At 41.0% G+C, this 23,475-nt stretch overlaps 1 protein-coding gene across 1 annotated transcript; it reads right to left on the reverse strand.

Annotated features, from left to right (window-relative positions):
• Positions 1 to 6,356: 6,356 nt before the first annotated feature.
• LOC119738322 (N6-adenosine-methyltransferase subunit METTL3-like) lies at positions 6,357 to 22,118 on the reverse strand. The gene is made up of 15 exons (XM_038213169.1): positions 21,862 to 22,118; positions 19,491 to 19,684; positions 18,666 to 18,739; positions 17,534 to 17,600; positions 15,707 to 15,792; positions 15,136 to 15,292; positions 14,739 to 14,829; positions 13,474 to 13,553; positions 12,645 to 12,681; positions 12,343 to 12,398; positions 11,161 to 11,271; positions 9,819 to 10,006; positions 9,194 to 9,341; positions 7,474 to 7,652; positions 6,357 to 6,708 (listed from the first exon to the last, which is right to left on the reverse strand). The coding sequence occupies exons 1-15, from the start codon at positions 22,001 to 22,003 to the stop codon at positions 6,579 to 6,581; spliced, it is 1,740 nt and encodes a 579-aa protein (XP_038069097.1). The 5' UTR covers positions 22,004 to 22,118; the 3' UTR covers positions 6,357 to 6,578.
• Positions 22,119 to 23,475: the final 1,357 nt, after the last annotated feature.

Genomic DNA, 23,475 nt, shown 5'->3' on the forward strand with positions numbered 1-23,475 from the left:
CGAAAATACTAATTTCCTTTCCAAATTGCTCATATTAATATGAAATATGATACTGCATGTTGTCTCAATAAAATCGGTACAGTTTAATTCAAAAAATCGTGTTTTCGTAACTCACCCCGTACTCACGCCGTGCTCGCGCTGCGACGAATTGACTCTGTTTTTACCCCAGACACCCCATACAAAAACAAATGCTAATGTAACACATATCCAGGCACCAGACTGTTCCTCATTTGCATACGTGTTCAAAAATGTTGCACATGCAAATGATCCAATACCAGGGTGAGAGAGCAGGTAGTGATGGGCGCGTACTGTTCGACACCCTGGGGACGAGGTTGTTTTGGGGCAAGCTCCATACCAGAAACCGGAGACTTTTTTTTTTTTGGCCTTAGCTCCGACTATTTAATCCACAGATTTTGCATCAAGTGCATAGGTCTACATGTAATATAGTTGGGACATAGCATGTGCAGTGGGGGTTAATTTGTAGAGTCAATTCCCAGACAGGATAAATTATGATAATACTTTAATATCCACAGTTCATATATAAAGTTTAAATAAAGAAGATGAACAATACAAAAAGGAATTGCCACTGACTGTGTTTGTATGTTAAACCCTAACCTTCCCAAATCATCCAAAATCCTCTTTTAAAGTGGGGGATTTCAAAAGATCGAGGCTGTATGGCAAAAGCGTGTAGTTGATTCTGGAGGACGCATTGTGTCAAGGTTTTAGGCTGTACCTTGCGTTGTTTATGCTTCGCCACGTGCCATGCATAGGCCTAGATTATATTTAAAATCATCCACACTGCTTCTGGATATCATCCGTGCTGCCTCAATATATTAACAGTGATCGTTGGAGGATTTTGCAGGATTGAAACAGTGGTCATCCCTCCAATGAACAAATTCAAAAAATAACAGAATATTTTGGAGGATTGAGGCTGTATCAATTTTGACATGGAGGTAAAAATGGAAAATATATACATTGAAAAGAGAGATCAAGTTCTGTGAATTTTGTAACTCCCATATAATAAAAATCTTCTTTTTTCATCGATGTTTGCTTGCCATTTTTACGATGCCGAGTTACATGCATGACACATGTGCTTTGTCACAAGGGATCTTGGTGATCACGTGGGGGGGGGGGAGGGGAAAACAACGGACGTTTCCTTCCAAATTTGACGATTGTAAAGATTTTTATCATGAAGCTTTGGGCGTATCAACGTTTATTAATTATTGGTACAGGAACGTGTTTGTGTCATGATGTCAAAATAAAGGGTCAACTAATCAGCTGATTGTCACATTGATTTCAATACGACATGAAACAGCCATCAATCGATTGGGTGAAAAAGGAACCATCTAACTGTGTGCGCGCTAGACCCGTGAACGTGGCGTTGTATATAAATATTCTGCTGGATTTTCTGTACAACTTATTTTTGTATGCAAATATTGTCAAACGTCGCCGAAATTCGGCTAGAACGGTCACTCGATCACAGTAACCGTGGATCACAATAGAGTGTTTTTACTATAGATTGAAGCGTGGCTATGTATATAGTCACGTTCACGGGTCTATGTGCGCGCATGCATTCTTCAGCTTTCTGCAGAGCTAACTGGTACTCGGCAGGCTCCTATCATTTTGCGCGTACAGCTAGTTGGGGTACCAGAGACCAGTGTGATCATGAAAAGATACAAACGTTCGGACTCGCCTCCATAATTCTCTCTCCAAAAAGTCAAATTAATTTGGAATGTTGAGTCTTACGTTGATTGGAATATTCACACTGTCAGTGACTGTATTCTTCACGTGTGTGTAATTAATATCATAGACATAGGACAAATGTCGTACATGTAGAAAATTTTGAACACATTAAAAGTTTTAATTAGACAGTTGCGCTTGGCGTTATTATTGACACCATGTTCATGTCTAGGGCTAGGCATGCTACAACAAATTCAAATTCAGCACGGCACAAATGGAGAAATTGTTAAGGGAGTCACAACATGTTCTTTAAAACACACTCTAGGCCTATAATAAATTTTGCTTGAGGTTGCACTTGCAAAAGTCGTTTTCGTCCGCTAAATAGTTTAAATCTAAATAGAAAGAGGGGTCCTAAACATAATTAAGCAATCGCCCAGCCATGCCAACACTGCACTCCTTCATTCATCATACAGACTGTCCTGGAAAATCCACTGTCTTTTTACTCATTTACCAGTTTACTGTTGTCTTGTTGTGTCTTGTTGAGACATTTGTCTAGGTCCAAGTCTAATTTATAAATACTTTCACTCTGTTATCGTCAAATGTACAGTAATATTCATCTCACATGGACTATCATTATCAATCCATGAAAATCATTCTTTTAGTAAATGGTGAAATTCTGTTTCTGAGTGGAAGTAAAAAGGAAATTTACGAACCTCTTTGACATCCAGAAGTCGCGCTCCAGTCTTTTTCGACACGAGACGTCTTGCTCCCTGTATCGTCGAGATCTCATAACGCATGTAATCGCATTTCAAACATTTCCCACCAAAAGAGCACCCGTCTTAATTCAGAGAACAAGGACGTGGAAAGCACGCCCTCTGTAGTCCAGTTTTGGACTTTGCCACTAGCACAATTCTAATCACCTTTTAATATTTTAGACCAAGCTTTAAAATTGATTTAAATTTGTAAATCGAATGTAAACTTTAAAAATCAATATAGACCAAAAGTGTTACGTCGAGGGCAATATTAGAAAGATGTTTTATGGTTGGTGACGGGTCAGTCTTTAGGTTGAAGATTATACACACCAACATAGATCAACAAAAATTTAACAATCCACATCCACTTCACAAAAGTAGGATAAATATTATTCACTTTGATAAACAAATTCTTAACAGAATTCACATACACAGCCAGCCTTTCTGGTAAGTGAACACCCAGTTTACATGTTCATGAATATTGTTATAAATTTTGTATTTAGACTTTTCACCATTTCTTTCCGTTTATCTAAAATAAATACTTGTAACTTTTCAAAATATTTCATCACCAACACTCAACTGCAACAATATCACACGTTTTTGTTTCCACTTCTGATAAAAATCAGAATTTTTATTATCTACAAAAGGAACTTCATGTACAAGCTTTGTACTATGCACAATTAAAAGTAGGCGACAAACAATATGCAAAACATTTCATTTTTTATAAAATTTACAAATTTTTCATAAACAAAATTCAACAGATGCGCATTTCTTTCCCCATCTACTATTTACTTTAAACCTTTAGTTAACCCCTTTTGTGGCGCCTGACACCGCTCCACCTATTATCTCTGTGGTGCCCAAAGCCCCCCGAGCACTCAATGGTCTTATTGATTATTCAGTGAATAAACACAAAAATGTAGTATCTATAGCCGGTGCGTAGAATGTAGTTTGAGTTAATGATAATGAAATTACAACAATGGACTTGAGTATCAATTGAAATAAAAATTTTAAAACATGTTTAGCGTCCTCGCCCTCTTCCTTTTTGGAGGCTGCCCCCTTTTTTTTTCATTTATCCCGAAAAAATGATAAATTTTAAACTCTGACATCATTTTGGCCTCTTTGTCTGTTGCATATGCCCCGAGTCTAATGGCGGGCATTTGAAGAAAAAAAAATGCCGGCCATCTTGGAAAATAGCCCGGTCAGAGGCCATTTTGGAGGGGGAAAAAGGGGCAGGACGCTTAACATGTGTTGTTGTTTTTTTTGGCCTTACATCTCATCAAAGCAAACTTCCCACCCATCTATATCTACCACAGTAGCTCAATTACAATATGTATTTTTTTCTCTTTCCAAAAGGACAACTTTTGCCCAATTTTAGTTTCCTTCTTACAGAGACTCAGACTATTTCACGGAGAAAAATTAACCAGTGAGGACAGAAAACAGCAAGTTCACAATATAATTTTCCATGAACATTAAGATTTTTACATGTTGGGGGTTGTGGAAAACACCTAAGGCTAGCACAACATGTCTGCAATGGTTGGAAAAACTACCATGAATCAACATCATGACATTGTCCAAATATCCTTCAAGAAAAATTGGGCCAAGGCTTCAATTTGATTTTTGTGTTCCTGGGCCTTGAAGGTACGTAGGATTGTCTGCTTTTGGCAACTGGTTATTTTTTTCGATTGAAGCAACAAAATTGCTCAAAACCTTAAAGGGAAAATACAACATTTGCAAACATCAAAAAAAAAATACAAAATCATTTTGAAATACCTTGCTGGACTGTTAGTGAATGACAGTGTAAAGCATCCTGTAAAATCATGGCACCTGGTATACTGTCATTTTCAAGAAAAGTGGTATTTTTGTATCAATTTCCAACACTGGTCGGCCGACCAGCGTTGGAAAAAACTGGCTTTTTTTCAAATACTGTCCCCAGTTGACCATCGCACTTGTTTGCAATCGATTACACACCTATGAATGGGTACAAGCCAGCTAGACTGGTTCCCTGACCTTACAATTCCCCAATGTATGTAAACTGCTCTGTTTCTTCTTATATGTATCAATTTCCAACACTGGTCGGCCGACCAGCGTTGGAAAAAACTGGCTTTTTTTCAAATACTGGCCCCAGTTGACCATCGCACTTGTTTGCAATCGATTACACACCTATGAATGGGTACAAGCCAGCTAGACTGGTTCCCTGACCTTACAATTCCCCTATGTATGTAAACTGCTCTGTTTCTTCTTATATGTATCAATTTCCAACACTGGTCGGCCGATCAGCGTTGGAAAAAACTGGCTTTTTTTTCAATACTGGCCCCAGTTGACCATCGCACTTGTTTGCAATCGATTACACACCTATGAACGGGTACAAGCCAGCTAGACTGGTTCCCTGACCTTACAATTCCCCAATGTATGTAAACTGCTCTGTTTCTTCTTATATGGAGTCAGGGAGCCAGACTACAGGAAAATGATTGTTTTTCTTGGTTTTTATAGCATTTTCGAACCCAAAACCTCAAAAAGTCAGTGTAACTATATTTGCTATATATTTCCAACCGCCCAATTCCATCCATTTCTGAAAATTACAGCAAAAGCAAATGATGTATATTCCCTTTAAGAAGGGTGCATAATATCTAACTTGTTGAAGTTTCAGATCAGTTGATACTATCCATAATGAGAAAACAGGGAAAACATATACACAATTTTTCGGGTCTCGTAACTGGATTCCGTTGCTAACATGCTTATAAAACTGTGCCAGAGGGCACACTTTCTAAACCACCTTCAATAATTGTTTTCTTCCGAATGATACCATTTGAGGCGGAATAATTTCACAGGGTATTTTGTACTGGTCCTATCTCCACTTTGAGCTAGGATTTTCTTGTTAATCAGTATGTACATTTCGGGGTAATTACCACAGAGCTATATTAAATTACTAGAGCGCTAACTCGATGTACAAAGTGATGCCTGCTGGGCGCATCCATGTTTGTGCACAAACCTTTGGAGAACTAGAAATTTTGTACGGCTTTTGTACGGCTATTTGCATATCTGCGTTTGTATTCCATACCGGTGCGTTATCGCAGCCGATACACTCTACGCAAGCATCTGCAATGCGTGTGCGTACTTGCTGCAGATGCTTTTTGCCGTCATGTTTTTTTAACCGTCAATGACGCGCTTAAGTTGTTTGCGTATGTTCTACTTGCGCGTTGCATGTAGAGTACACTTTCAAAATTCAATCCATCCAATTTCATTATGTTCTACAAACACGCACATGAATTCAAAATGTCTGAGCCCAGGACGGCTTCAAAGTGTCTCTGCACGTAAGAATGAGGAGTTGGTGCTCTAGTAATTTAATATACCTCTATGGTAATTACAAATGTTCCTAAGTACCTTAACACAAAAACACCTGATTCTGAAGATAATGTTTGAATGGGGATTGGTATGTACAAATACTGCAATTGATCAGAGTGTGCAAATGGCACAATGGAAGCTGTGGCTACAACAGACTAACTCGGCCATAATGGATTCTCATTGCTTACAGCAGCCATTGGTGTGGCTAACTGGGGGTGGGGGTGTGGCTAACTGAGGGTGGGGGTGTGGCTAACTGAGGGTGGGGGTGTGGCTAACTGGGGGTGGGGGTGTGGCTAACTGAGGGTGGGGGTGTGGCTAACTGGGGGTGGGGGTGTGGCTAACTGGGGGTGGGGGTGTGGCTAACTGGGGGTGGGGGTGTGGCTAACTGGGGGTGGGGGTGTGGCTAACTGGGGGTGGGGGTGTGGCTAACTGGGGGTGGGGGTGTGGCTAACTGGGGGTGGGGGTGTGGCTAACTGGGGGTGGGGGTGTGGCTAACTGGGGTGGGGGTGTGGCTAACTGGGGGTGGGGGTGTGGCTAACTGGGGGTGGGGGTGTGGCTAACTGGGGGTGGGGGTGTGGCTAACTGGGGGTGGGGGTGTGGCTAACTGAGGGTGGGGGTGTGGCTAACTGGGGGTGGGGGTATGTGACACCTTCCCCCTCCTCCCCCTGGCAGTTAAAGAACATCTTTTGTTATTTCAATTCAGTAACAATGAATGCACAAAAGGGTCACTCATGCATATCCCGGCAATACAAAGGCATTGCATCCTAAGATGGCTTCTAAGCACAAGGTCCATTGTGGGTTGAGTTAGGTTCCAGTTGTCGCTTTCTTCTGTGGCGGTTTCATGGCGTTCCAGTCTGGATAGACCTCCTTGAACCGTTCGATCAGATCGGGCTCAACTAGATGCACACCATCCAACTGGTTACCCAAGGTCATCCTAGAAATGAAACCAAAAATGTAATTTTAAAAAAAGAATTAGGCTTTCCAGAAAAACAAAGAAAAATTCATTTACATTAAAATTTGCGTCCTTACAGATGAGCGATTACTGTATCTGGCCAATGAGCAATGACTGTGGTGTATCTGCAAACATTGACGTGTGGATTTTGCACTTAGATTTCTCCTAAATTATGATCTTTTACTGTTATTGCCTGAAGCATTTGTCACAATGTAAAAAAGTGAAAAAGTAAAGTCTGTCACGAGCCAATGTGGCCCATCAGGCCGGCGTTTATCTCCGGTTTCTGTAGCATGAAACGACTGAGAATATTTCTACTCCCCCTGGATGGGATGCTAGTCCATCACAGGTTACTCCCCAGCTAATGCCGGTACCCATTTATACTCCTGGGTGGAGAGAGGCAAATGGGGTGAAGTGGCTGGCCCGAGGACACAACATATGACCAGAAGCGGGATTAAAACCCCTGACCCTCTGATCACGAGTCACGAACCCTAACCACTAGGCCTCACTTCCCATTTGTCACAAGCACAGCGTCTTCCTGAATGTCCCTTCTTACTTGCTGTTGCACTTTTGGTTTATGTGGAATAAATCAAAAATTCACGAAATTAGGACGAAAAGCCCTCATTTTGTGGGGATTTTATATGGACTCGATCAGCTGGGTACACCAAAGTGACCGAAATTGTCAGGCACCCTCAGGTATTTCAGTACAATCACCTGATATGTCTATAGAGTAATTCGTAAATTTCTTACCAGTTTGGTTGGACGTTGTGGGCTCGTCCAAACAGCTCAATTTTCCGCGTACCCGGTGACAGCCTCTCAATCAGTCCGTAGATCTCGTCTGGTTTGTGACTGGTTTCTCGGACTTCAGCGACGATGACATCACAGTCTAGACCCTTGTTAAACCCCTTAGGATCGCCCTTTCTTCCAACCTAAACAAACAACAAACATCTTAACTTACAGGAAATATTGTTACACTGACCTGTTGAAAGGTTTGTGTTCTTAGATGCTGGAAAAACCAAGAAAAAAAAATGCTGTTCTTATAGTCTGGTTCCCTGACCCTACTTGATACGAAACTGTGGACTAAATTTGGTAAATTGGGGGCAATATTTTTTAAAAGTCTTATATTTTTGTCCAACGATGGTCGGCCGACCATCATTGGAAATTGATACAAAAATTCCACTTTTCTTAAAAATGACAGCACATCAGGTGCCATGATTTCACAGGATGCTTGAGACTATTACTCACTTACAGTCAAGAAAAGTATTTCAATCAATTTAGTAGGTGGGTTTTTTTATGTTTGCAAATGTTGTATATTACCTTTAAATATGGCAATATTCTAATTCTTCAGACTTTTTTCGAAGGACCTTCCTGAAACTTCCAAACTACCTGTGCGAGAAACCATTAGCACATTCTATGTCCTTTGAACTTTTGAGCGGTATTAAACTTTGTATCAATAACAGTGGCTGGGCTCTACCCACTTCAATCCTTCAAAATCCTTGAAGACTACCAGGTGAATAAGTGGAAACTCAGAAGCTCAATACAGACGGAGGTGTTTCATTAATTATGATCATGGTTTGTTCTCGTCAGTCTGGTTTTCATATAATGTTATACAAATATTGAGTGGCTCAGAGTGAAATGGGACGAATATTATCGCAAGGTCAATCTGGACTTTTCCAATTCACGAGGCGAAGCCGAGTGAACTGGAAAAGTCCAGATTTTACCGAGCAATAGTATTCCTTCCATTTCACAATTTAAAGCCACTCAATTTTTGTTTTTTATAACTGACATAAAAATCCTTGTCATTTGATATACTTGATCTTTTATTTCAATACAAAATTGGTGGAAAATGTGTTTCTCTCTTCCAAACTACCCCTTCGCGAAAATGTTTGAACCCAACTCTGTAGCGCTGGCTCTTTGGAACAATACGCGCAACGCTGAACGCGCACACCAGCATGCATTTGAACACAAAAACCGCGTCATGGAACAAGCATCGATCCTAACTGTTCAATAGTATTTCCCATTCCCCATGGGCGAATGGGACTTTTTGAGCCCCTGCGTGAATGCGGGCAATAACGAATGTCACGTGATGCGAGTTTCACCAATCAAATGACAAGGATCTGTATATCGGTTATATAAAGAGTACTAACCACACTGACAGTACACGAGTTTATTGTAGGTGAGAATTGATTGAAAATATTTTTAAGGTGTGATTGATTAACAGACTATGCACAGTAAGCCAAACAAAAAGTAGAAAAACTTTTCAAACACCTTTGAATTTTATTGGAAGGATATAACGTTTGCCTAAAAGCCAAATGCAGAAAAACTGAACAAATTTTGTTAAGACTGTCAGAAATAAAGCCAAATCGACAAAACCACCATTTCAGTTACAGCCATATAAGGTCTCCCCACCCCCCCCCACCCCCCCCCCCCCATCCCCAAACATCTACACTTTAACGCATTCGTCACTCACCAGGCAGTGTTCCTTTCCATGGTTCAGCCAATGCCCTGTGCGTCCAGTCCGGATCAGTCGCTGTAGCTGGTTAGTTTTGACCCAGATGAGTTCCTCAGTCCTCTCATAACCCCAAAGTCTCAAACACTCACGCCCCAACTCCATAGCTCTGACGGAAACAAGAAATCATGGAATAAAAATCACTCATCCTCAGAGGGTAGGTTGGGGAGGGGGTCAAATTGCCAAACAGGGTGTCATGAAAGCTTGACAAATTAAAATTAACTGAAAATATTGCCAAAATTTGCCGTCTAATTTTGTTTGTTTTTATCTCCAACACTGAATCAATGCAGCTTACATATTTCATTGTAGTTACTTGCATCCCTCATACTAAACCTTTATTTTTTTTTTTTTTTTAAATAATAATAATTTAATAATCTTATTCCAGGAAATGGAGAACTGCAATAAAAAAACTAAAATTAAATAATAATAATTGAACTGAAAATACCTGATCAACTCTGAATTTCCGTACATTCTCAAACATTCTGATTTTTTTTTTTTTTTTGTAAGGTAATTTTGTGGCACACTTTTGCCTCCAATACATGGAATCTTCATTTGAAATGTCACTAGAGGGCGACATATCACCCACCTCCCAGTGACCCAGAGGAATATATAGCCCTCGTCTTGCAGCATGGGAACGTTAAGATGTCTCATTTCATCGTCCTGCATGGTGCCGTAGGGAAGCTCCATGTGGATATCCCAGGGTGGGTCAGCCATGATGACGGCAAACTTTCCCAGAATGCTCTTGTCCAGACTTCGCAGGTCGCACTGGATCCACTACAATGGTGAATAATAACAGTGTCCAATGTAATATCAAAATGTCCAATGTAAAGCCCGGCGAACTCCTCGATTTTACCGGTTCACTGGATCATCGGGCCATCGTAAAGAGGTGTACGATATTTACATTAACCAATCAGATTCACAAAGGAAGTCACAGAATTCAAAATTGACAGTTCAATTTTTTTTTCACAAAAAGAGATTTGTCACTTGGTGCTACCGTAAACCTGTATGTTATTGCTACCTTCGGCATGCAAACCTTCAAATCTTATCTGAACCAGATATTTTGAGGATTTGAATTAAGTCAATGAAAAGTTCAATGTTAGAAACAGTTCCTAGCGACTTTTAAAGAGGTTGTGGAATGCTCGAAGACATTTCCGTCATTTTTTGGGTATATGTAGCCTAAGGTGTGATGAAATAAAAACGACAATTGTTTCGGTCATAAAATGAGTACAAAAGGTACTTTTGAGAGCTGTTTTTCAAGTCCTGTCATGCCTGTTTCGACCCGAACGTGCAATTTGTGTAAAAGTCGTCGTTGCGGGCAGCAAACAAAACACAGTAAATCGTGACGTAATAAACAGGACTCCCGATGCAGAGTAGCATAAACGAGTCCTGTTTATTACGTCACGATTTACTGTGTTTGTTTGCTGCCCGCAACGACGACTTTTACACAAATTGCACGTTCGGGTCGAAACAGGACCTGAAAAAAAGCTCTCAAAAGTAACCTTTGTACTCATTTCATGACAGAAACAATAGTCGTTTTTATTTCATCACACCTTAGGCTACATATACCAAAAAAATGACGGAAATGTCTTCGAGCATTCCACAACCTCTTTAAAAAGATCGATTGTTACAGTTTGTTTTGGAATAACTCCAAACTTTATTTATTACACTGAGTTGACATGTCTGAAACCAAACTCTATTGGGGTCAAAATCTAGTGGCTTCTTAAACTATTTGGTTTGGCACAACTCTCGAATTCCAGTTTGAAAATAATGAAATGTAATAGAATTGCCTTGCAGAGATTGACTGCTGAGTGTTTCAGTGGTAAGTAACTCCAACCAACACTTTTCTCCAAACTCTTATTCCCCCATCCCCAGCCCTCACACCACCCTCCCTAGACTCATACTGAGCCCCATCCTCCTTTCCATCTTACCTGAGCAGGAATCATGGTCACGTTGCTGTTGCTACGGACACCCCTCGGTGCGCCCAGAATTTGCTGGTTATTGTCTGGCTTGGATGGGTACTCAATCTCATAATGTACATACTGCCATGCAATGAGGGCGAAAGAAAATGAGTTCAACTTTTAAACAAGTAAATAGAAACACGACTCCAATGTGACTGTCTCAGTACACAGAAAACTATCTTATCCCTCCTATGCAAACATACATTCTGTGCCAAGTTGTCCTTTCAGTCAAAATCAATCAAGTTACTGCTTTCAACATAACGCAGGATTGACTTTACATTTACATAAAGCAGGATTGACTGGCTGTGACTGTTTATGTAGCTTGATACAGCTATGCTTTGACTGTAGGTGATTGTTAAGCCAGTTGCGCCAACCACTTGCATGTTTTTGTCTGTTGACTGAATTTGACTAGTCACAGTGTTTGCTTGAAATATGATCTGACTGTTGGTGACTAGTCTGTGTAAAAGGCATGGCAGGGAAGAGGATTGATTGTTTGACTGTCTGTGACTGTTCAGATAGCAGCAGGATTAAGGTAATGAAAGACAGCGCATAATTATGTGGAGCCTTAACAATTTACGTATTTTCGAGGAACCAACACATCTTTTTGTTCAATTGTTCCCTCCCTTGCCGATTGATTTTCTTGAAAACTAAAGGTTATTTCTTTCATTTTTTTACTGCCATTTTAAAATTAAAATACCATGCTAGTTCACTTCAATTCAATAAACATTTATTTTGCACTCTCCAATAAACCCAACACAAAGTTGGATAATATTAATTACAATACAGTAATATTAAAGTAATAGGAAAGAGTCTGGGTAATTAACACAAGTAACTAAATAATAGTTCAGAACAAATGTATTAAATTAAGGTTAATAAATAAGGAAAATGAAAAGAAAGGAGAATACAAGGCTACATAAGCCAAGGCTTGTAGGTGGAACAACCTGGACAATTTAACAACATAATCACACCAAGAATAATTGATGTGCATTATGTTGTTTAACTGTCCCCTGACTGGCCTGACATTACCAAACTATGGCAGTATTCTGTGATTGGCAAGTAACTGAACATTTCCAACTCCTTTAAGATTTCTGTCAGCTATGCTAAAAAAGAAATATTATTGATGTTTAGATCAAATTTCTAAGTATAACTTACCTTGCAGGTGTCCATGTGAAAACAGGTGTTTAGAAACGAACAGTCACCAAGCGATTCTGGAAAGAACAAAACAATATCAACATATATAAATTTGGCACGTAATATTAAACATGAAAGGAATGGGAATTACATTTTTAGAATGGCCAAGGTATACTGGTCAGACGAGAACTGTATTTATGTTTGTATTTTGTGAAGTTTGAAGTTGAAAGTTTCCTATAAGTGCAGTAATTTGGATTCAGCAGTTCATTTAACTTTTTTGGGGGGGGGGCAAACAGGATTTCTTGTTTCTTCTAAAAACTTACCATCGGTGTGTTTGTTTATGAGTCGTCTGAAGTGAAGCTGAAGAAGAAAAGATTAACAATTTGTTTTAATCTTTAATCATTAAATCTGAATGTTTGTATCGGTAATAATGAATCCCACATGAAAATTGGTCCATGTCAAATATGACATGAAGCAGGGTTTGACTTAAGGGGTAGCCCGCTAGCCAAATGCTAGTCAAAACAGTGGTAGACTAGTCAAACTATTCTTTAAGTTAAAATTATTAGGCTATGGCAAAGATGAAAGGACAGTAAGAAATAAATCATTAAGTTCAGAAAGCCAACCTGTATCAATTTGTGTCTAATTTTATTAACTGTTTAGGGTTAAATTATTAGATCTGTTTATTAAGAACACTGACAAGATTGCCTCAGGATACACGTTTTAGATATGCACATTGTTGTTTATGAGACACTCTATAAAAAGAAAACATGCGGCTAGTGAAAATACCCGCGGGCTAGTTAAGAGTCTGTTTCAGTAGCCCGGCTGGCTAGTGAAAAAAAAGGTTACGGTCGAACCCTGCATGATGTGGTCAGAAACATGTTGACGTTTTGGTAAGCAAACACAAAGATGTTGCGGAACAAGAAATTATTTAATAAAACCACCAACTTAATTTTGCACAGGTTGCCCCTGGACTACAAAGTGGGGAAATTCTAAAATCACATCAAGTTTTATTTTCCTGAGCACCCAGACAACCAATTTAAGAACCTTGAAAAGTTCTTTCCATAAATGCAAAAATTTGGAGGTTCAGGGGGGTTTTGGGTTTTTTTTTTACTCTTGTCAGAAAATAAATATATGAAACGTCGTAAATGTTACCTTATTGCATTTGTGATTGGCACCCATCTCTTTCATACAGTCAGCTCTGGTTCCGTGAGCACAGAATTCTTGAACAGTGCCTTGAAGATGAGGAGAAAGAATAATAATAAACAAATTTTGGATCAAAATAAATGTAAAGTTCAGGGGCCACCGGACCTTATGTATAGCAGTCGTCTTAGACGGTCATGCGATTGTTCTCTGGGGATAAGAATGAGCAAACCTTTGTGCATTCACTGGGTCTGAATTAACACAACTAGGCTTGCCTTGTTGAGTTTGACCTAGGCGTTTCAGTTTAGGACACTATTTTTACTCAGTGGATCATTAACCTCCTAGTGGCAAGTCAATATTCAGAGCAATACGTAAAATCCTTGAAAACACTGCAGGTCATTTTCAGGTGAAGGGATACGAAGTGTTAAAAGGCCTGATCACACTAGACAACATCTCGGGGGTGGCCCCGGGGCGACGCAGGGGGGAAAACAAGCCACGATTCAAACTTGAAATTCTCAACCCCACGCCACCCCGAGATTGCTCATTGCTTATGACTCAATGTGCATGTACAATCAAGGATTTAATGAGGCAAGTTTTGTCGCGAATTTGGCAATGAAGAGTTCAGCATTTTTCATATGTACGTTGCCTTACAGGCCGTCCCGAGTTTGAAAACTCGAGTGAGAAACAGTTGTGCAAATCCCCGGGGGCAAACTCGCCCTGGGGCGAGATAAACACTGTTTGCACGAAACGGGTATGAAACGGTGCGGGGTTAAACTTGAGGGTCACCCTGTGGCGCCCCGGGGCGGCCCTGGGGCGACTCCGGGACGAGTTCGCCCCGGGGATGGGTGTTCTAGTGTGAAAAGGCCTTTAGTAACTCTGTCACACAGAGAGTCACTGCAAAAAAAACAGCACTGTGGAGAGCAGTGAAGCGTGACTGAATCTGCCTGCTTGGCCTGATCAACCACACAAAAGAATTGTGCAGGGATTTGAAGTGTTATCCATACTCAACAGAAGATTACCTCAAAAGAATTTGAAGTGTGGGTGCTAACTCTATGGACAGAAAGTGGTTTTGCCAAATTATAAGAGTTGTGAGGCGCAGAAGACTAGGAGGGTTAAACAGACAGTCAATGGCTCAGTTGGGCAAAAGACGGTAGGCTGTCTCTTCGGGTCCAGCAACAGCGATAAAAAAAACAGTTTTGTGATTCGTAGAGTAGTACCTTCCATCCACTACAATACGTAAATGTCAAAGAACAAACTACAATGTGATTGGTCGTTACCTCCTTGGGATTTGAACTTTTCAACCAATGACTGCTCCTTGGCTGTCGGAATGCTCAACAATTCAAACAACTCCTGTCCCATCTCTTTATTCTGAAAAAAAAGAAGAAAAGAAGCAGGAAGCACTAAGTCTGATTACATTGAAATTTGTATACCCAATAATACATTTACCACCACTATTCAGTTAACTCAAGCTTATGACCAACTCCGGTGTCATATTAAAATTGGACTCCTGTGAAATCTGGTTTCTGTTACCTTATATGGACTGCAACCTTTTTCACGTGAGCTGTCACTTTCTTAATTATATCCACTAAGGCATGCGTGACACAACCAATGAATCTGCTTTTCAGAGTCAAAACTTCACACTACACAGAGAACAGTCCAATATTCTTATCCTACCTCTTGTTCCTTGAAGGATGTCGCTGACAGCAAACTCTCCAAGTTGTCCTCCTTCTGCACGTCCAGTTGCTCCTCCCCCTCCTGTTGTTGCTTCTCTTTGGACGCCGCAGTCTTGCTATTTTTGGATGCGTCGTCTTGCGTCTTAGGCCCAGGAGAACTTGAGAACAAAGACCAGCAAATAGTTTCTTAAAGAATCTTTTGAGACTTCTCAATAGACATGAGTGGTTTTTTTTGTTTCCATTTCAGGCTATTTTAGTACAACAAAAAGGAGTAATTGGAATGGACTAGTTTAGGATTGGAAAGTTGTTTGACTTGTTTCAACACAATATTTCTGAGATTATGCCTAGATTTTCCCCGGACATCAGCATTGAGCTAAGGAAGTTATATTACACATTCAAAAACCAATTGGATACTTTGACGGCTTTTGTTTTGATAAAACAGTCTGAATGTAAGATGGAATTTTGCGTCGGGGTAATGTAAATCAAATTAGGTTTTTTTAGGTTTTTGCCCTTCACCGACGTCGGTGAAGGGCAAAAACCTAGTCTGAATGTAATTACTTGACTGAACTCACCCCTCTCGTTTTCTCTTTCTGCTTGATGGCAAGGCTGGGCTGACTCCTCTATCCCGCTCACTCAGCTCAACTGTCATAGCTGAGATCTAAAAACAAATGACTACAATACTTAAAAGCAGGGTAAGCAAAACTTGAAGACTTGTATTTTGTGTAATTTCTACTTCACAGAAATTCCTAATATACAACTTCCGACTCAGTTTCAGACAGACTGGGACATTTGAGTGCAGAAATGTGCAAAACAAAATCAGGCCAACTTTACTCACCCTTTAGCCAACAAAATTCTCCAAAATGTTGATGAGGCAAAGACAAAGGTCCTCAGTATTTCACCGACCAAGTTTGAGGTCTCAATTCATTTTTTAAAGGAGACTTTTCTTCAACATTTTGCATCTGAGAGTGAAGCCAAGTGGTTTCAATTTGAAGCGTAAGACTAGACTGGTACATGTCCAACTTTTGGAAAAGATTGCCCATTCAGTATTCTGGTGGCATGACTATGGAGAACGTGTAGAAATAGAGACTGGGTACCAGATGTTTCTTTTGACACGGTTGATTGGTGCAGTTCTAAAGGGGTGTTGGACTGGTTGTTTCATGTGCCAGTCTATGTTCTTGTATTGCATGTTTTCACCATCTTAACTTTTGGGACTTGCACACACAGCATTGAGAGTCCCAAATTTTCGGAATTGAGAATAGTGACTGTGTGCCTCATATATGATTTGTTACTAAAGGTACAGTCCATCATTTGTAATTTTTGCATTTTGTTCGTTTGAAGCAACAAACGTGCTCAAAATCTAAAGAAGGGTGCTGAACAACTAACCTGACAAAGTTTCAGCTCAGCTTCAGCTGTATATTTCGAGAAAAACATCATTCTAGGATCTCGATTTCAAATCAAAAGTTGCTGAATCATGTTTTGATTTGGGCCTGAATTCAGCGTCCGAGACACATTCTCACTGAGCCGATTGCAGCTACGCGATGTTGTGCACTGATCTGACGAATTATAGCAACCGCGCGCGTGTGCGTCGTGCCAACGCTTGCGCTCACTTTGCCGAATAAGAAAAACAAACTACTAATGGAAATTTCCAACCGAGCATCTTAAGACGCATCGTTGGAAAGGCCTTCTTTCGTTGATTTCTTCAAAATGACAGCTTGTCAGAAAAAATATTTTCACAGGGAGTTTAGTCCCCTTACTATCTTTCAACGAAGTATGTTTTTCAACAATAATTACGTCAGATATTTTTTGAATAGCTGCAAATGATGGACTGTAACTTTAAACCGAACTGATTTTCTGAACTTACTCTGTCGTACATTAGGAAATACTGTCTGTTTATCATGAGAATGATCAGTCATAGCTTTGACTGTCACCATGGAAAAATAAACAGCAAAAGTTATTACTGTTGGGTTTTCTAAAAACACCTTACCCTATTGAGAGGCATGTGTTGTTGATTTTGGAAAACCCAAAAATGTATCTGAACTTGACGGTATCTTATATGCTTTATCCGCTCCATGACTAACAAGTGACGGTGTTTTTTTGAAAGCCCTGTGGATGGGACACACACATGTGCGTACTAGTTCGCCCGCGTATAGCGCGAAATACGCACGACTAAGTTTATTCAGATTATGCACAAGTGTCTTCGCGTGAGCGTCAGGCGTCTTCAGCAGTGAGTTTGAATGTCTCCCAGCGGTCCCCCCCCCCCCCCAACTCTCCCTTTCTTACCGTTGAGGGGGTACCTGTGCACGGAGCCCATACCAGGGCCCAATGTCATTGAGATGCTCCGCGGAAAATACATTTGAGCAATTTTATCTGGTAATGTTTTGATTTTCATTGTCTTTTACCTTGTTATATTCCACGGAGACGACAACCAAACAAGGTTGGCCATCAGCTGTGCTGCCCTCTCTGACACTGGTGATTGAAAATGTAAATAAATAAACAGTTTAAATGAGACTTAAGCGACCTTGCATTACTCGGAGCCTGTAACCAACCAAGTCAGGTCATATGAGCACTCTTCTATCCGTCGTTCAAACTTAGTCAAGAACCTGGCTTTCATGAAAAGATGCCGAGACTCGAACACAATAATGACGAACAGAGCATACTGTTCAAAACGTCGAGTTAAAGCTATAGTCCATCATTTGCAGCCATCCGAAAAGTAACTGGCGTATTTACTGTTAAAAACAAACTTGGTTGAAAGATAGTAAGGGAACTAAACTCCCTGTGAAATTATTCTTTCTGGGAAGCTGTCATTTTGAAGTAATCAACGAAAGAAGGCATTTCCAACAGTGATTCTTAAGAAGCACCGTAGGAAAATTTAAATTAGTAGTTCGTTTTGTTATTCAGCGCAGCGCGCACAAGTATTGGAACGAGTATTGGAACGCGCGCGCGGTTGTTATAATTCGTCGGATCAGTGCGCGACGCCGCGTATAGCTGCAATTCAAAACAATTCAAAACATGATTCAGTAACTTTTAATTTGAAATCGAGATCTTAGAATGCTGCTTTTCTTGGAATGTACAGCTGAAGCTTAGCTGAAACTTCATCAAGTTAGTTGTTCAGTATCCTTCATTAGATTTTGAACACTTTTGTTGCTTCAAACGAACAAAATGCACTAATTACAAATGATGGACTATAGCTTTAAACCAACTGGTTCTTCTCAGAACCACACAACTCACTAAGAAATATCATTCACATGGTGTTACCGCAAACCTCCCATTCAAACAAAAGTTTGTTTGCATTTTAAGTACAGAAGATGAGTTTTCCTGAATATTTCACACTTTGTCAGAAATCATGGACAAAATCTAATAGTCAAAAGCATCATCAAATACATCAAAAACCTTAGTTTACAGACTTCCCTTAGGATATTTCTAAATCCAATCACATCTTACTTTCTTCTGACATGGAAGACTTGCATGTAGAAGAATAAGTCACTTTTTAAAGTAAAATATGTTTTTATTGTCTGTGATTTTAGAACTTACGTAATGAGTTCCTGGGCCAGGAACTTCTGGAGTAGACTCTCCACACTCGCTTGGGACACTTCATGGGCTAATATCTGGGAAACAGAAAAATGCAACAAGTGTACATTAGGCCCCAAAAAAGTCTCCGGTTTCTGGTATGGAGCTTGCCCAAAAAGTGACACAGCGACGCAGCTTTTTTTTTTTTTTTTTTACAGGTTTTTTGCTTCAAATGTCGGCTGATGACTGCAAATGGTGCCCGACTAAACTTAGTGCAAATATATGGGAGTGCAGAGAGGCCACATAAAGCTTATTCTCGATCATAACCCCATCTAAAAACACGTTAAAACTGTGCAGCAGCAGGATTCCAGTCAAACCAGTGAGTTTGGCGGTTTTGAGACATCATCTTTTATTAAAAAAAAAGCTTTTTCATTTTGCCGACGCGCATGGCTACAGCGACGCGCGTGCATACCAGAAACCGGAGACTTTTATTTTTTCCTTATTTACAGTCAAGAGCTACCAGCCTACATAAAGCAGCATCGACTGGCTGTAAATGTTTATGTAACTTGACACAACTATGCTTTGACTGTAGGCGATTGATAAGCCAGCTGTGCCTACCACTTGCCTGCTTCTGTCTGTGGACTGAATTTGACAAGACATAGCGCGTACTTGAACTATAATCTGACTGTTGGTGACTAGCCTGTGTAAAAGGCATGGCAGGGGAACAGGATTGATTTTTGGCCGTCTGTGACTGTTCAGACTGCAGGAGGGTTAAATGTGGACTTATTTTCAATGAAATCGGTTCCTTTTGTCCACTGTCATTACTTTGCGTAAATATTTATAAACTACCTTGCTAAGAGAGGAATGCAAACTGTCCGAGTCCACAGGGAGTGACAGCGAATGATCGCACAGCCTCTCCAGAAGTTTCTTCTCTGTTCGTGGATCCAATTTATGTTCGGCAGCGACAGGGACTACCGTGAGCGGACTGTTGGTGTCGCTTCGAGAGACGGAAATGCCCGGAGTCCCTGGGTTTGCAGCAACATCTGAGATGAGAAACAAAAATTATAAATTCAAAATCAGCAAAGGAACATTAACGCTGCTGATACAATTGTTTATTTTTTACTTCTTTTTTTTGGGGGGGGGGAATATTTTCATGTCTTTAATTATTTTCATGTCTTTAATAATTTGTCACTTCTTATAACCTGCAGCAACAACGTACACGTGTACGTCAGTCGTTGGGAATTGGTTCTCAGACTTTACTTCCCTTGAAAAAAAATCCTCCAAAGCAACAAATCGCCAAAAAAAGGAAAATTGTCATTTCATTGAGAAGCAGGACTTGACGTTTTGGGGAAGAAAAAAATTGTCCCCGTGAGGAGTCGAACCCAGGACCTGGTGATCTTAAGATACCACCGCTATCCACTAGACCACCAAGGAGCTTCGATAGCTAACGAAAACCTTATAAAGATCTGATGGTATTCGGAATAACTGCCGGTTCTGTAGCCTCACAAAATTGGAGGCCGGTACCGGTTCCATAGGCACTGCCCAATAATTAAGATGGCCGTGGTGGCAACTGTCAAAATAATGACTGCTGTTTTATGTCACAGTAAAAATAGACTTGTGTCTGTATAATCCAGAATTTCTTATTTGGACCAAATTGTCCTCATATTTTTTGGGGGGAATGACAGATTCTGTACGAATGTCAATTCGCGATGCCTCATAAAATGTAGTTTGTGCTAGAGCTCCTTTTTTCGTACTAGAAATTGGGGAAAAAATGTTGCAACCCGACGCCACTTCCGCGATTGTGTACAAAGTCTATGGAGAGTCAAGAAAATTTTCCAAGTATTTTTTAACAAAATTGGAAATGTTTCTCAGTCCCAGATTCATGTCTTATCATCATTTTTGCAATGAATGACCTTCATTGAGATGATAAATGAAGAAAAAAGTGGCGTCAGGTTGCCAATTTTTTTCCAAATTTGCAAATGGTGTTGAAAAGACATGAATAAGATGTTTCATGGTAATAAATATGCGCCATCTTGCCGACGGGGCAATTTTACATGCGTTGCTGTGTACGCATCGTCAATGGAAAACTTTGGCGTTTCGAAGTCATCATGCGGTCATTCCAAAATGCGCCTGCATCTAGCAATGAGTGTTCTTTTTGCCCCGTGAACAAGATGGCACAATATTACCGTGAAACACCTTATTGAATCTGGTATCTGGGACCGACATGACTGAAAAACATTTCCAATTTTGTTACTAGGAAATATCGCTGAAGTGGCATCTGGATACTACATTATTTCCAACATGAGAAATTGGACATAGAACTCGAACTAGAATGCCGTTGTCCCGCCCCATATCCCCCCCCCCCCCCCCCACCCCACCAACATGACCAACCCCCGGCCCGGTGCCCATCTTGATTGTCAGACAAGTCGACCGTTGAGACAACTCGACTCGGGACAAGTCGACCGTTGAGACAACTCGACCGTTGAGACAAGTCGACCGTTGAGACAACTCGACTCGGGACAACTCGACCGTTGAGACAGCTCTACTTAATGGAAATCTATACACGTGGAGCGGAAAAAGTTGCATAAATCTGTGGCAAGACCGGTCCCGGGCGCGGCGCGGGCATACTCGATGCACAGAGGGCGCTCCGATCCGGTGGCCGGACGCGTCGGCGCGCCCCGCCCGCGAGGACCGGGCCCGGCCCGCCACGCGGGCACGTCGACCGGCGCGGCAAGTGGGCGCACAGACCCGGCACAAACGATGTCACCGTGCACGGTACGGCCACGTTGACCGGGGATAAGTGCGCGCACAGGCCCGGCAAAAATGATGTCACCGTGTACGGTATGGCCACGTTGACCGGGGATGCGCGCACAGGCACGGCAAAAACGAACGATGTGCACGGACAATCACGCTGCGCTATATTGGCTCTGTTATATGCAACAAAAAAACCTCATGTATCACAACTCCCAAACGGCGATCAGCCGCCGTCAAAATTCCCGGTACTATCCTCAAAACTAGGCCCAAAAACATGCGAGGCGACTTGTCTCAACGGTCGACTTGTCTCAACGGTCGACTTGTCTCAACGGTCGACTTGTCTCAACGGTCGACTTGTCTCAACGGTCATGACGGTCGACTTGTCTTTCCATTTTTCGCACATACGGTCGAGTTGTCTCAATGGTCGACTTGTCTGACCCCCCCCCCCCCCCCTTCTTTCATTCACCAGTTATCGCCGCACTGCCACTGCCGTCACTCGGACCACTCAAGCCCAAGTTCTGCCGCTCTTTCTTTCTGCGTTGCAAACGTTCTCTGAGGTTTTCTTGGCGGCGTTTGACTGCCTGAATATCGCTCCAAGTGTCTGACATTTTGGAATTCTGTCAATATCGTGATTTTGATTACACAAGGAACCACGAATGTACATGTAATTAATGCATATAAATAGGAAAGATGTTTCTCTCAAATATTCAGCAGTCAGCTGCAGCAGCACATGAGCAGCACACATGTACGTGACAGCGCCCTCTATTGGTGTCGTCTGTAGAGCAGTGACATCCCCTCCCCCCCCCCCCCCCCCCCCCCCCCCCCCCCCAACAAAAAGATGTACTAAATAGTAAATATAATCCAAGTTTTTTATACTTGGGAAATGCAAGCTCCTCTTTTCACACATGGCATGACTGAATGTAAACAAGGCAAATTACAAACGTAATACTATTTTATGTACAAGATTATTCCTTTTTTTTTAATAGCACGATGCCTATCTTAATCGACTTTAAACAAAAGAAAACACAAGTACTGATGCAGAAATTCAGAGGAAAAATAATTTTTGGTACGGTATGGGGGAATGATCGAATAATAGTTTCATGTTTATCATATAAAAACACAAGAGAAGTACAAAAATGGACAGGACAAAATGTTCAAACTCTCCGAAACCATTTATTCTCTTTCATGTACCGACAATCAACTTATACCACCCGTACAAGTTAAATAGCGCCCTCATTCTCAAGTGGGACCGCTCTTTACTAGCAGCAGACTAGCGCCCTAAAGTTGCCAGTCTACTTCTTGAAATTTCCCCACATTTTGAAACCGTTTCTCTTTCAACATCGACTTTATATTAAAAACTAAGTTTAAAATAAAGAAACAGGCTAGGGGGAAACAAATCGGTTACACATTCAGTCAGTCATGGTGCCTTCCGCTTGCCAGCAGGTCGGGGCTATCAGAGATCTCCAGCCTTGTCTGTTCTGCGCTGCTCTCACACATCCCTCATACGTCTTGCCGCTCCACTCCAAGAGGTCTGTTGTCCACTTGCGTTTGAGACGTCCTCTCTTCCGCTTTCCTTCCACCTTTCCCTCTATGAGCTGCCTCTGGTGACTATCAGCTCGGATTATGTGCCCAAAATATAGAATGCTTTCTCTTCTTTAGTAGCCGATTGAATTTTATTTACACAACCATTTTATTTACTTGACACAACCAAGTTACATTTTCACTTCCAGAACCAGGCAGGTGCATGTAATTTAAATAAATGCACTTGCATGATGACCAATTTTGTTCGTGACAAAAAAATATCGTGGACAAAACGAAAGTGCGTCAACTCAAGATATGTTTCAAATTCCCAGGAAAATACAAATGGTAATGGTATTGGTGCCATGAATCATTGGGCACATTGTTGGATTTATATAGGGCATGTTCATACTATACTAAGACCAGTCAAATTCATCCTCACTTTATCAACTCATGAGTGAGGCACATCCAAACCGCTTATAATGAAAGCAAGATTGACAGCAAATACCACATCCCTGAATGACCCAGCTAGCTATAGATACATCTACAATGCCTAGATGAC

This window comes from Patiria miniata, unplaced genomic scaffold (genome assembly GCF_015706575.1).
Source record: "Patiria miniata isolate m_02_andy unplaced genomic scaffold, ASM1570657v1 HiC_scaffold_3, whole genome shotgun sequence".
Lineage (NCBI taxonomy): Eukaryota > Metazoa > Echinodermata > Asteroidea > Valvatida > Asterinidae > Patiria > Patiria miniata.

Bases quoted from the DNA above. Each gene is read 5' to 3' on its own strand.
- LOC119738322 (XM_038213169.1), bottom strand. From the start codon at position 22,003: ATGTCAGACACTTGGAGCGATATTCAGGCAGTCAAACGCCGCCAAGAA. The intron at 11,272-12,342 runs GTAAGTTATACT...ATTGCATGGCAG, and splicing joins TTCACATGGACACCTGCAAG to TATGTACATTATGAGATTGA. The intron at 10,007-11,160 runs GTAAGATGGAAA...TCACCATTGTAG, and splicing joins TGACCATGATTCCTGCTCAG to TGGATCCAGTGCGACCTGCG.